The 15290-nt window shown below is 40.4% G+C and overlaps 1 protein-coding gene across 4 annotated transcripts in view; it reads right to left on the bottom strand.

Moving 5' to 3' along the window:
* LOC128693198 (BTB/POZ domain-containing protein 17-like) overlaps nucleotides 1-15290 on the bottom strand; it is a 341893-nt gene that overhangs the window by 164615 nt on the left and 161988 nt on the right. For all 4 annotated transcript variants that reach the window (XM_070089517.1, XM_070089518.1, XM_070089519.1 and 1 more), the window contains exon 3: nucleotides 14543-14683. In XM_070089517.1, the coding sequence (XP_069945618.1) occupies nucleotides 14543-14683 (141 nt within the window). The remainder of the gene's footprint in view (nucleotides 1-14542; nucleotides 14684-15290) is intronic.

The raw sequence follows: 15290 nt of genomic DNA, 5'->3' as shown, positions 1-15290 counted from the left end.
AGGAATTCCAGGGGTACATAGATTCTGAAGGATTCAAACCCCAACAAGTGTTCAATTGTGACGAAACAGACCTGTTTTGGAAGAAAATGACAAACAGGACCTACATTACCCAGGAAGAAAAGGCACTGCCAGGACACAAGCCTATGAAAGACAGGTTTTCTCTTTTGTTGTGTGGTAATGCTAGTGGGGATTTCAAAGTGAAGCCTTTACTTGTGTATCACTCAAAATCGCAGTGTGTTCAAGGAAAAAAATGTCGAAGAATAGATTGTGTGTGATGTGGAAAGCTAATCGTAAGGCATGGGTCACAAGTCAAATTTTCAAAGAGTGGGTTAATGATGTGTTTGACCCAAGTGTGAAACAAAACCTCCTGGAAAAGACATTGCCACTCAAGTGCCTCCTGTTACTGGACAATGCTCCTGCACATCCTCCAGACTTGCAAAACCAAGTGTTTAGGGACTTCAGTTTCATCACAGTGAAGTTCTTGCCTCCTAACATCACTCCTCTCCTCCAGCCCATGGACCAGCAGATCATTTCTAACTTCAAAAAACTCTACACAAAAGCAGTGTTTCAAAAGTGCTTTGAAGTGACCTCAGACACTCAGTTGACCCTAAGAGAGTTCTGGGGAAATCACTTCGCTATTCTCCATTGCATAAGCTTTACAGGTAAGGCTTGGGAGGGAGTGACTTCCAGGACTTTGAACTCTGCTTGGAGAAAACTGTGGCCAGATTGTGTCCAAGAGAGGGATTTTGAAGGGTTTGAGGCTGACCCTGACCCTTGACCCTGCCGACCCTGTGGACTCTATGGTGGCACTGGGGAAGTCCCTGGGGTTGGAGGTGAGTGGCAAGGATTTGGAAGAGTTGGTGGAGGACCACAGGGAAGAGCTTACCACTGAAGAACTGCAAGAGCTTCAACTTGAACAGCAACAGACTGCAGCTGAGGAACTTGCTTCAGAGGAGGAGAAAGAGGGAGTGAAGGAGGTGCCTCCTTCAGAGATTAAAAAGGTGTGTGCAATGTGGACTAGGGTGCAAGCTTTTGTAGAGAAACACCACCCTGAAAAAGCAGAAACAAGCCATATCTGCAACATGTTTAGTGACAAAACCCTGTCCCACTTCAGGGAAATCTTAAAGAGACACCTGAAACAGAGCACTCTGGACAGTTATTTTGTGAGACAGGGGTTGTGGAGAAATTTTCTCCAGGAGGGGGGTATCAGCCCCCTTCAGCCCCTTTCAGCCCTGAGGGGCCCAGCCCTCTCAGAAGGGGCAAATATCTTGTTTACTGCTACAGTGAGTAATTGATCGCAGATGCAGTACGAGTATGCGACGTGGTCAAGCGACCGCTGCTCCTTGCAGTCCTGTGTTGCAAAGTGTAGCTTAATAAAAGACAGTTCATCTCTTACCTTAGCAGGACAATTAAGGAAAATCCTGCTCCCACTTTATTACCATGGTAGAGATAGTGTATATTGTTGTCTATGCTTAAGACAGCAAGAATCAAACATTCTGCTTTGCCTCATGGAAGAAGTGGCAAGGAAGCAAAAGTACTAGGTCAGCTTTTCCTTTGTGCTAGGGGAGTAACGGCGTGGGGTGCTGTGGCGTCTTCAGATTACTTTTGACTCTACTGAGAGTGACACTGACGCCAGGATAACCAACAAAGAACGATCTGCGCGTTAGTGTGAACAAAGTGTCTCATAAAACACGATAAACACTTACAGAGAAGTGTGATCAGCTTCTTTAGTGATAAGATTGTGAACAATAAAGAGAAATCTTGTGGAACATAGTGTACCAGTGTGCGTATTCCTAGACTATGGAAGACGTGGACATCCAAGGACACTTCAGCTTCTATCAAGTCACCGATACTGTCGAAGGTGTGAAGAACACCATAGCTCACGCTACAAGAGCAAGGTAGGTTACGAATTTCTTGTAGTATGGGGGACTGCGCAGTTCTTGAGTCGCAAGGAGTTTGTAATCAACCTATAGTCGGCAGTAAGGTGCGGACTTTTGAGTCCAAACAAGTATGTAATTTGTCAGCAATCAGTGAATGAAATATGCTGACATAACACCCCCTAGGGGTAATTTATAATCTTACAAATTATAACTCTTTACAGCCCGTTGAGAGATGACTTCGACAGCTTCTCAAGACCTCGTCTGCAGGGGTGGCTGTGCAGGCGATGAGCTGTCTTTCTAAGTACAAACTCTTTAAACTTAACTGGTAATGCCATTTCTCAACAGGGGTCCAGTGATTCTGAAGCTGGTACTAGTGGCATCAAAAGACAAAGAAGGGAAGTAACCCCAGAGAGGGCTTTGCTACCTAAAGTCTTTATGGAGGGGGATTCCCCTTCCAAACACTAACTCCTCCCCATTTCCTCCTCCCTATCTTCCAGAAGCCAGCATTAGCCTTCAATAAAGGTATTTAATACTTACATAATTGTTAAAAAAATATTTTTTTGTGGATATTTTTGTGTGGAATGGATTAACTGTATTTCCATTAATTCTTATGGGAAATATTAATTCAGTTTTCGGCCATTTCGGTTATCAGCCAACCTTCTGGAACGGATTACAGCCAATAACCGAGGGTCCACTGTATTTCTTATGGGAAAATTTGTTTGGTATACAGTGGACCCCCAGTATTCGATGGCATCAGTATTCGAATATCCGGTATTTGATGCATTATAGCATCGCAAAAAATTTTCCTCGGTATTCGATTGAAAACCCAGTATTCAATACGATTCGTATGAGACCTGTCCATGTGTGGCCAGAACTGCCCCGTGAGTGCCAGTGTTTACAACCCAGCCAGTGTGCGTGGATCTAAGGATACATTCGGTACATTCCACATTATCCATATTATCACTATGTTTGGTGCTTGTTTCTGCAAAATAAGTCACCATGGGCCCCAAGAAAGCTTCTAGTGCCAACCCTGTAGTAAAAAGGGTGAGAATTAGTATGGAAATTAAGAAAGATTTTGAAGGGTTTGGGGCTAACCCTGAGAAGCCTATGCCAGTTGTGGAATCCATTGTGTCTACTTCAAAACTTAAGGAAATGTGTGCACAGTGGGTTGAAGTGCAAACCTTTATGGATGAAAATCACCCTCACACAGCTATTGCAAGCCGTGCTGGTGACTATTACAATGACAATGTTGTGGCCCATTTTAGACAAATCGTAAAGGAACAGGAGGTACAGAGCTCTATGGACAGATTTGTTGTGCGACAGAGGTCCAGTGACTCTCAAGCTGGTCCTAGTGGCATTAAAAGAAAAAGGGAAGTAACCCCGGAAAAGACTTGCTACCTCAAGTCCTAATGGAAGGGGATTCCCCTTCTAAACACTAACACCTCTCCCCTCCTCCTATCCCATCAATCATCACCAGATCTTCATTAAAGGTAAGTGTCAATTATTTTATTGTTATTGTAATCATTCTATTGCATTAAACTTAATATTTCATGTAGTAAAATTTTTTTTTTTCATACTTTTGGGTGTCTTGCATGGATTAATTTGATTTCCATTATTTCTTATGAGGAAAATTGATTCGGTTTTAGATATTATCAGTATTCAATGAGCTCTCAGGAACGGATTAATATCGAATACCGGGGGTCCACTGTATATCCTGTTTGGTATATGTCCAAGGTCCTGGAACGGATTAAGGACGAATACCGAGGTACCACTGTAGTCTATAAATATTAGATTAAGTCTGCCTGAAATGCCTCAGCATGATAGTGGCTTTCTTTCTACCAATCAAATTATGAAATGTAAACACACACTGTAACCATAGCAAAGAAAGTTTTGAATTTGATTTTTTTATTTTAATTTCAAGTATTGATGCTGCATAGGTTACACTTGGATTTTAAATTTGCATGGTTTTGTTTAAATATATATTTTCAAAGGTTTATGTAACCTATCATAAAATAACCTAAAATAAAAAAACAGGAGTGAGTGATGGCAAAAGTGTTTCTTCTTTTTTCTGGGTCACCCTGCCTCAGTGGGAAATGGCTGATGTGTTAATAAACAAAAATTAATACTTTCGGTAAAAGTGAAGTATTCAATTAGAGAAAAGGGTGTACAAGGAAAATAACTGCATATCTTTAATGAAGAATAGTCACATAAAAGAGATGGCAAAACTGGTCTGGTTAGTATTCTGGTCTTTCACTCTCCTGTTCACACTCAGTAATATCAAACTACTGCTGCAGAAAAATACAGGACAATTGGTCAACATCTAAAGGCCAACTTACTTGAATGAAAGATAAGGAAGTGTAGAATAATCTTAGTGAAAAACAAATGATTTGTCAGTTAAAAATAGGAGAGGAGAGTTATTAAATGGAGAGTTAGAGGTATTGGGAAGATGGAAGGAATATTTTGAGGAATTGTTAAATGTTGATGAAGATAGGGAAGCTGTGATTTCGTGTATAGGGCAAGGAGGAATAACATCTTGTAGGAGTGAGGAAGAGCCAGTTGTGAGTGTGGGGGAAGTTCGTGAGGCAGTAGGTAAAATGAAAGGGGGTAAGGCAGCCGGGATTGATGGGATAAAGATAGAAATGTTAAAAGCAGGTGGGGATATAGTTTTGGAGTGGTTGGTGCAATTATTTAATAAATGTATGGAAGAGGGTAAGGTACCTAGGGATTGGCAGAGAGCATGCATAGTTCCTTTGTATAAAGGCAAAGGGGATAAAAGAGAGTGCAAAAATTATAGGGGGATAAGTCTGTTGAGTGTACCTGGTAAAGTGTATGGTAGAGTTATAATTGAAAGAATTAAGAGTAAGACGGAGAATAGGATAGCAGATGAACAAGGAGGCTTTAGGAAAGGTAGGGGGTGAGTGGACCAGGTGTTTACAGTGAAACATATAAGTGAACAGTATTTAGATAAGGCTAAAGAGGTCTTTGTGGCATTTATGGATTTGGAAAAGGCGTATGACAGGGTGGATAGGGGGGCAATGTGGCAGATGTTGCAAGTGTATGGTGTAGGAGGTAGGTTACTGAAAGCAGTGAAGAGTTTTTACGAGGATAGTGAGGCTCAAGTTAGAGTATGTAGGAAAGAGGGAAATTTTTTCCCAGTAAAAGTAGGCCTTAGACAAGGATGTGTGATGTCACCGTGGTTGTTTAATATATTTATAGATGGGGTTGTAAGAGAAGTAAATGCGAGGGTCTTGGCAAGAGGCGTGGAGTTAAAAGATAAAGAATCACACACAAAGTGGGAGTTGTCACAGCTGCTCTTTGCTGATGACACTGTGCTCTTGGGAGATTCTGAAGAGAAGTTGCAGAGATTGGTGGATGAATTTGGTAGGGTGTGTAAAAGAAGAAAATTAAAGGTGAATACAGGAAAGAGTAAGGTTATGAGGATAACAAAAAGATTAGGTGATGAAAGATTGAATATCAGATTGGAGGGAGAGAGTATGGAGGAGGTGAACGTATTCAGATATTTGGGAGTGGACGTGTCAGCGGATGGGTCTATGAAAGATGAGGTGAATCATAGAATTGATGAGGGAAAAAGAGTGAGTGGTGCACTTAGGAGTCTGTGGAGACAAAGAACTTTGTCCTTGGAGGCAAAGAGGGGAATGTATGAGAGTATAGTTTTACCAACGCTCTTATATGGGTGTGAAGCATGGGTGATGAATGTTGCAGCGAGGAGAAGGCTGGAGGCAGTGGAGATGTCATGTCTGAGGGCAATGTGTGGTGTGAATATAATGCAGAGAATTCGTAGTTTGGAAGTTAGGAGGAGGTGCGGGATTACCAAAACTGTTGTCCAGAGGGCTGAGGAAGGGTTGTTGAGGTGGTTCGGACATGTAGAGAGAATGGAGCGAAACAGAATGACTTCAAGAGTGTATCAGTCTGTAGTGGAAGGAAGGCGGGGTAGGGGTCGGCCTAGGAAGGGTTGGAGGGATGGGGTAAAGGAGGTTTTGTGTGCGAGGGGCTTGGACTTCCAGCAGGCATGCGTGAGCGTGTTTGATATTAGTGAATGGAGACAAATGGTTTTTAATACTTGACGTGCTGTTGGAGTGTGAGCAAATTAACATTTATGAAGGGATTCAGGGAAACCGGCAGGCCGGACTTGAGTCCTGGAGATGGGAAGTACAGTGCCTGCACTCTGAAGGAGGGGTGTTAACGTTGCAGTTTAAAAACTGTCGTGTAAAGCACCCTTCTGGCAAGACAGTGATGGAGTGAATGATGGTGAAAGTTTTTCTTTTTCGGGCCACCCTGCCTTGGTGGGAATCGGCCGGTGTGATAAAAAAAAAAAAAAAAAAAAAAAAACAAAGGTGCTATAGATATGATTAGGAAACACTATCACCATCTGTGATACCCAACTATTTAACTCTTATTAGAAGATATTAGTATTACTGTCAAAACAAAAGTAGAAGTTTTTAATATATAACATCTTCTCAAACATAAAATGATAGTGAATGAATTTTCTTCTCTGGTCCACCCGAGGGGCCCTGGTGGGAGGCACCTCTACATGATCATACATCAATCATTATTCAGTTTTTCCATTACAGTAACACTGTCTTCTTCCCCTTCCAGTTTTTTTTTACTCAACACATGTTTTATTTATCTTACATTCCTAATTATTTAATTTTTTTTTTTTTTTTTTATTATCACACCGGCCGATTCCCACCAAGGCAGGGTGGCCCGAAAAAGAAAAACTTTCACCATCATTCACTCCATCACTGTCTTGCCAGAAGGGTGCTTTACACTACAGTTTTTAAACTGCAACATTAACACCCCTCCTTCAGAGTGCAGGCACTGTACTTCCCATCTCCAGGACTCAAGTCCGGCCTGCCGGTTTCCCTGAATCCCTTCATAAATGTTACTTTGCTCACACTCCAACAGCACGTCAAGTATTAAAAACCATTTGTCTCCATTCACTCCTATCAAACACGCTCACGCATGCCTGCTGGAAGTCCAAGCCCCTCGCACACAAAACCTCCTTTACCCCCTCCCTCCAACCCTTCCTAGGCCGACCCCTACCCCGCCTTCCTTCCACTACAGACTGATACACTCTTGAAGTCATTCTGTTTCGCTCCATTCTCTCTACATGTCCGAACCACCTCAACAACCCTTCCTCAGCCCTCTGGACAACAGTTTTGGTAATCCCGCACCTCCTCCTAACTTCCAAACTACGAATTCTCTGCATTATATTCACACCACACATTGCCCTCAGACATGACATCTCCACTGCCTCCAGCCTTCTCCTCGCTGCAACATTCATCACCCACGCTTCACACCCATATAAGAGCGTTGGTAAAACTATACTCTCATACATTCCCCTCTTTGCCTCCAAGGACAAAGTTCTTTGTCTCCACAGACTCCTAAGTGCACCACTCACTCTTTTTCCCTCATCAATTCTATGATTCACCTCATCTTTCATAGACCCATCTGCTGACACGTCCACTCCCAAATATCTGAATACGTTCACCTCCTCCATACTCTCTCCCTCCAATCTGATATTCAATCTTTCATCACCTGATCTTTTTGTTATCCTCATAACCTTACTCTTTCCTGTATTCACCTTTAATTTTCTTCTTTTGCACACCCTACCAAATTCATCCACCAATCTCTGCAACTTCTCTTCAGAATCTCCCAAGAGCACAGTGTCATCAGCAAAGAGCAGCTGTGACAACTCCCACTTTGTGTGTGATTCTTTATCTTTTAACTCCACGCCTCTTGCCAAGACCCTCGCATTTACTTCTCTTACAACCCCATCTATAAATATATTAAACAACCACGGTGACATCACACATCCTTGTCTAAGGCCTACTTTTACTGGGAAAAAATTTCCCTCTTTCCTACATACTCTAACTTGAGCCTCACTATCCTCGTAAAAACTCTTCACTGCTTTCAGTAACCTACCTCCTACACCATACACTTGCAACATCTGCCACATTGCCCCCCTATCCACCCTGTCATACGCCTTTTCCAAATCCATAAATGCCACAAAGACCTCTTTAGCCTTATCTAAATACTGTTCACTTATATGTTTCACTGTAAACACCTGGTCCACACACCCCCTACCTTTCCTAAAGCCTCCTTGTTCATCTGCTATCCTATTCTCCGTCTTACTCTTAATTCTTTCAATTATAACTCTACCATACACTTTACCAGGTACACTCAACAGACTTATCCCCCTATAATTTTTGCACTCTCTTTTATCCCCTTTGCCTTTATACAAAGGAACTATGCATGCTCTCTGCCAATCCCTAGGTACCTTACCTTCTTCCATACATTTATTAAATAATTGCACCAACCACTCCAAAACTATATCCCCACCTGCTTTTAACATTTCTATCTTTATCCCATCAATCCCGGCTGCCTTACCCCCTTTCATTTTACCTACTGCCTCACGAACTTCCCCCACACTCACAACTGGCTCTTCCTCACTCCTACAAGATGTTATTCCTCCTTGCCCTATACACGAAATCACAGCTTCCCTATCTTCATCAACATTTAACAATTCCTCAAAATATTCCTTCCATCTTCCCAATACCTCTAACTCTCCATTTAATAACTCTCCTCTCCTATTTTTAACTGACAAATCCATTTGTTCTCTAGGCTTTCTTAACTTGTTAATCTCACTCCAAAACTTTTTCTTATTTTCAACAAAATTTGTTGATAACATCTCACCCACTCTCTCATTTGCTCTCTTTTTACATTGCTTCACCACTCTCTTAACTTCTCTCTTTTTCTCCATATACTCTTCCCTCCTTGCATCACTTCTACTTTGTAAAAACTTCTCATATGCTAACTTTTTCTCCCTTACTACTCTCTTTACATCATCATTCCACCAATCGCTCCTCTTCCCTCCTGCACCCACTTTCCTGTAACCACAAACTTCTGCTGAACACTCTAACACTACATTTTTAAACCTACCCCATACCTCTTCGACCCCATTGCCTATGCTCTCATTAGCCCATCTATCCTCCAATAGCTGTTTATATCTTACCCTAACTGCCTCCTCTTTTAGTTTATAAACCTTCACCTCTCTCTTCCCTGATGCTTCTATTCTCCTTGTATCCCATCTACCTTTTACTCTCAGTGTAGCTACAACTAGAAAGTGATCTGATATATCTGTGGCCCCTCTATAAACATGTACATCCTGAAGTCTACTCAACAGTCTTTTATCTACCAATACATAATCCAACAAACTACTGTCATTTCGCCCTACATCATATCGTGTATACTTATTTATCCTCTTTTTCTTAAAATATGTATTACCTATAACTAAACCCCTTTCTATACAAAGTTCAATCAAAGGGCTCCCATTATCATTTACACCTGGCACCCCAAACTTACCTACCACACCCTCTCTAAAAGTTTCTCCTACTTTAGCATTCAAGTCCCCTACCACAATTACTCTCTCACTTGGTTCAAAGGCTCCTATACATTCACTTAACATCTCCCAAAATCTCTCTCTCTCCTCTGCATTCCTCTCTTCTCCAGGTGCATACACGCTTATTATGACCCACTTCTCGCATCCAACCTTTACTTTAATCCACATAATTCTTGAATTTACACATTCATATTCTCTTTTCTCCTTCCATAACTGATCATTTAACATTACTGCTACCCCTTCCTTTGCTCTAACTCTCTCAGATACTCCAGATTTAATCCCATTTATTTCCCCCCACTGAAACTCTCCTACCCCCTTCAGCTTTGTTTCGCTTAGGGCCAGGACATCCAACTTCTTTTCATTCATAACATCAGCAATCATCTGTTTCTTGTCATCCGCACTACATCCACGCACATTTAAGCAACCCAGTTTTATAAAGTTTTTCTTCTTCTCTTTTTTAGTAATTGTATACAGGAGAAGGGGTTACTAGCCCATTGCTCCCGGCATTTTAGTCGCCTCATACGACACGCATGGCTTACGGAGGAAAGATTCTTTTCCACTTCCCCATGGACAATAGAAGAAATAAAAAAGAACAAGAGCTATTTAGAAAAAGGAGAAAAACCTAGATGTATGTATATATATATATGCATGTGCGTGTCTGTGAAGTGTGACCAAAGTGTAAGTAGGAGTAGCAAGATATCCCTGTTATCTTAGCGTGTTTATGAGACAGAAAAAGAAACCAGCAATCCTACCATCATGCAAAACAGTTACAGGTTTTTGTTTCACAGTCATCTGGCAGGACGGTAGTACTTCCCTGGGTGGTTGCTGTCTATTTAAATTCTCATAATATAATTCTAAGCTTGTGTGGGACATTCTGCATGGAAATCTTTCTTTCTTTCAACACACCGGCCGTATCCCACCGAGGTGGGAAATATTCAAATTAAAATACAGTAGGGCCCCACTTATACAGCAGGTTAGGTTCCAGACTACCACCTTGAAGTGGAAATTGCTAAAAAGCGGAAGGCCATTTTCTCCACTTATAAATGCATATAAATGACAGACAACAAGTATACACTAACATATACAGCCTCTCCTCATTAATGATGGAGTTCCATTCCTAAGACCACATCGGTAAACAAATTCGTAGCTAAGTGAGGAGCATACCACTATGGTAGTGGGTTTGTGTCAACCATCTTTGATATTAATAATAATATGTGAAATTTGACCTTCGGCAAGTTTTTTTTTGGCAAAATTTGGCCTCGAGTTTCATGATTAGACTCGTGTTTCGGCGACTGTCCAGTACCCGTCCGCCTGTCACCGTGCACACCAAGCCAGTCTCCCATGCCATTTACGCTCAGTGTGCCATTGTTTACCAACACGTGACCATCACCCCACGGGTTCATACAATACATTTCATAATAATCCATTGTATTTTGTGCTTGCAACTGCTAAATAAGTCATCAGGGACCCAAGGAAAGCTAGTGCAAGCCCTTTGGTAAATAAAGTGAGGAACACGATCCAGAGGGATTTTGAAGGGTTTGAGGCAGACCCTGTCCCTCCCAACCCTCTGCCTGTTGTGGAAGGTGTTGTGGCATTGGGCAAGTCCATGGGGTTGTAGGTGAGTGACGGGGATGTGGAAGAGCTGGTGGAGGACCACAGGGAAGAGTTAACCACTGACGAACTGCAAGAGCTTCAACTGGAACAGCATCAGACCACAGCTGAGGAACTTGCTTCAGAGGAGGAGGAAAAGAGAGTGAAGGAGGTTCCTTCATCAGTGATTAACCCTTTCAGGGTCCAAGGCCAAAATCTGAAGTGGTGCCCCAGTGTCCAAGAATTTTCAAAAAAAAAAAATTTATTATTTTTTCTAATGAAATGATAAAGAATCTTTTTGTGAAGGTAATAAAACAAAAAGTATGAAATGTGATGGAAAATTGACAAAATTATGGTCTCGCGAATTTTGATGTGTCAGCGATATTTACGAATCGGCGATTTTGCCGACTTTGACTCCCATTTTAGGCCAATTACATTATTCCAGTCGACCAAATTCTTAGCTATTTCACTAGTATTACTTCTCTTCTATCTACTGAGCACAAGAAATCACCAAGTCAACTGTTTCAACTACAAAATAAAGTGATCGGAAATTGGTAATTTGGCCAATTTAACACAAAGTTCAAAATATTCCAATTTCAAAATAGGGTCCAGAATAAACAATGTAGGTATTCCTGGCACTAAACTAACATTTCTTCTATTCATTAGTTATGTTTTGAGGCTTTACAAATAAATTCCATTTTGATTTTTTATTCACATAATGAATTTTTATTCACACCAAAAAAATAAAAGATTTACTGTTATGCAATATTGTAATAATTGTATAAATATCATCACCACATTTGTGAATGTATATTAGACCCACCAGCTGGCGTGTATTAGATGTGTGAGGTCGTTTGTTTACTCTTGAACATCGGCAAAAATTTAACATTTCTGCTAATTTGAGCTCAGTTTCAAGCCATTTCCTGTGCTAAAACCAATCAAAATCATCTCTATTTCTGTAATATGTCTTCCATTCTATCAATTTACACCAAGAAATCACAAATACAACTATAAAAAACACACGAAAAAACACTGCAAATTCGTTGTTTTAATCGAAAATCACGATCTGTTTTTTTCTCTCATTATACACAGTGTGCTGCAGGATTTGTTTTACGTGGTGCACACATACCATATAGATGTACTCTCTCATATCTAGGCCCAAATTTACCATTCACAGTTCATCAGAGTGAACTGAGCTCATGGCGTAGATCAACGGTTTGGACCCTGAACGTAAAGCCGTAGATCTACGGGACGGACCCTGAAAGGGTTAAGGACATGTGTGGAATGTGGAATGAGTTGCAAAGTTTTGTTGAAAAGTATCACCCTGACCAAGCTGAAACAAGCCATATCTGCAACATGTACAATGACAGTGTTGTGTCCCACTTCAGGGAAATCTTAAAGAAACGCCAGAAAAAGACCTCTCTGGACAGATATTTTGTGCGACAGGGGTCCAGTGACTCTCAAGTTGTTCCCAGTGGCATTAAAAGAAGGGAAGTAACCCCAGATAAGGACTTGCTACCTAAAGTCCTAATGGAAGGAGATTCTCCTTCCAAACAATAGTGTACACCTTCCTCCTATACCCTCCTCCCGTCTTCCATCCACCCAGAAGTCTTCAGTAAAGGTAAGTGTAATGTTATTATTACTTTTTATATGTATGTACTTGATTTCTCATTGATTTCAGTATATAAATCTTTATTAAATATGAAAAAATATTTTATTTTAACCCATTGACTGTCGCAACCCCCAATTCTGAAGTGTCTCCTGGTGTCGCAAAATTTAAAAAAAAAAAATTATTTTTCTTACGAAAAGATAGAGAATCTTTTCCCGATTGTAATGACACCAAAAACACGAAATTTGATGGAAAACTGACGGAATTACGCTCTCACGAAGTTAGCGACCTCGGCGATATTTACAAATCAGCGATTTCGCCCACTTTGAGCCCTATTTTCGGCTAATTCTACTGTGCCAGTCGACCAAACTCATAACTATTTTTCTAGAAATCCACTTTTTCTATCGATTGAGTACAAGAAACTGTCCATTTACCGATTTCAACTACCCAATAATGTGGTGAGAAATTTGCAATTTGGCCAATTTCACAAAAATTAAAAAATGTGACAATTTCAAAATAAGGTCCAGAATGAACAATGCAGACATTCCTGGCTCTAAAATGACATTTTCTTTGTTCATCAGTCACGTCTCCAAGCCCCTCTGATATTACTCTTGCTTTCTATTTTGAATTTTTATTCAAACAAAAAATAGAAGATTTAATGTTATGCAGACCGCTGCAATATTGTAATAATTGTATAAATAACATCAACCCATTCATAGCTGCATATCAGAATGGCTAGTTGGACATTTATTGGACAATGACATCATTTGTTTACTTTTGAACATCGGCAAAAATTAAACATTTCCCCTACTTTGAGCTCCATTTCCAGGTTATTTTTATAGTAAAATCAATCAAAATCACCTCTATTTCTATAATATGTTTCCCATTCTATCAAATGAGACCAAGAAAATGAGAATACAACCATAAATACTATACGAAAACAGACCACAAATTCGGCATTTTAATTAAAAAAACTGTCAGTTTTTTTTTCTCATTATGCACTGCATGCTCCAGGATTTTTTTTTATATGGTGCACACTGACCACACAGACCTATTCTCTCACATGTGGGCCTACCAGCTTTCCCCTGCTTGATTTGAAGCCGCTAGAATTTATGAGTATATATACGTCAAACACGGTACCTCGTAAGATGTATATATACTACCTCGACAGTCAAAGGGTTAATATTTTTGGGTGTCTGGAATGGATTAATTTTATTTCCATTATTTCTTATGGGGAAACTGGTTTCGAGTTTCGTGAATTTAGACTTTCAGCAGGCTCTCTGGAACGGATTAATCACGAAACTCAGGGGTCCACTGTAATATAATATCTTTATTTACTACATGTACAAGGTATACAGGCCTAGCTGACATCAATGATATACAGTGGACCCCTTTTAACGATATTTTTTCATTCCAGAAGTATGTTCAGGTGCCAGTACTGACCGAATTTGTTCCCATAAGGAATATTGTGAAGTAGATTAGTCCATTTCAGACCCCCAAACATACACGTACAAATGCACTTACATAAATACACTCACATAATTGGTCGCATTAGGAGATGATAGTTAAGCGGGGGTCCACTGTACTACTATATAGAAAGCCGCTTGTTACACTGAGCATTTCAGGCAAATTAGGTCAGTTTTGTCCCAGGATGCGACCCACACCAGTCAACTAACACCCAGGTACCCATTTTACACTGATGGGTGAACAGGGACAGGGACAGCAGGTGTCTTATGGAAACACGTCCCTAATGTTTTTCAGCTGTACTGGAGGAGATTCAAACCCCGGACCTCAATGTGTGAGCTGAGTGCACTAGCAATGGAGCTACAGGACACCCTTGTTTTAATGTCACCTTTGCACCATTTATAACATTTCTGGTATATTTTTAAAGGTTTATACAGTAGAGCACTGTATATTGTAATAAACATCTCTAATATACATTATTTACGTATGCAAACTGGTTAGAGAGCCCGCCATAAGTCTGAATCATTGGTAAACGAGTACGTCGCTGAGGAGAAGCTGTACTAAAAAATATCATACCTGGAAGACATCGGATGAAGCACAGAGAATAAGACGATGGGCAGGAAATTCACGCTGACCAACAACCAGCACAATGTCGCTCATCAGTCGTTCGGCATAAAGACCTGCTATTTTTTCTAAGACACTCCCCGAGTTGTCAATCTGAGAATAAAAGAAACATTCATTGCTAATGTATTCCCAAAATACTCTGCACATTTATTCCAAAATAAAATAATCAGTACAGTTCTAATGCTGCTGTATTGCTTTTAACTTAACTAATTTTTAATTTGCATGTGTAACAGTACACAGTAGGGCCCCACTTTATGGCATTTCGCCTTACAGCATTCCGCTAATATGGCAATGTCAAATTATGACCAAAACTTGCTATACGCTAAGTGGTCTTTCAAATACAGTGCACCCCACCTGGTTTGTTTACGTTCTCCGTGACATCTATTATGTCTGGAAACTTTCCAAAATTTCAAGTGTTTTGCAGTTATTATGTATTTTATATGTACTCTGATAATTATACTTATGTTAACCTGTAACTAAATATACATACACACTGTGCTGGTGTGCAGGTACACATTAAAATCACTAAGAATCTCCCTACTCATGACGCCAATAGTACATAATAATCATCACTCTTTGGCACACTAACCCCTTGACTGTCACAACACCCAATCCTGAGGTATGTCCTGGTGTCGCAAAATTTCCAAAAAAAAAAATTATTTTTTCTTACGAAATGATAGAGAATCTTTTCCCGATTGTA

The sequence above is a fragment of the Cherax quadricarinatus genome, chromosome 28 (assembly GCF_038502225.1).
Source record: "Cherax quadricarinatus isolate ZL_2023a chromosome 28, ASM3850222v1, whole genome shotgun sequence".
Classification (NCBI taxonomy): domain Eukaryota; kingdom Metazoa; phylum Arthropoda; class Malacostraca; order Decapoda; family Parastacidae; genus Cherax; species Cherax quadricarinatus.
This window is presented reverse-complemented; position numbering and strand designations above follow the sequence as displayed.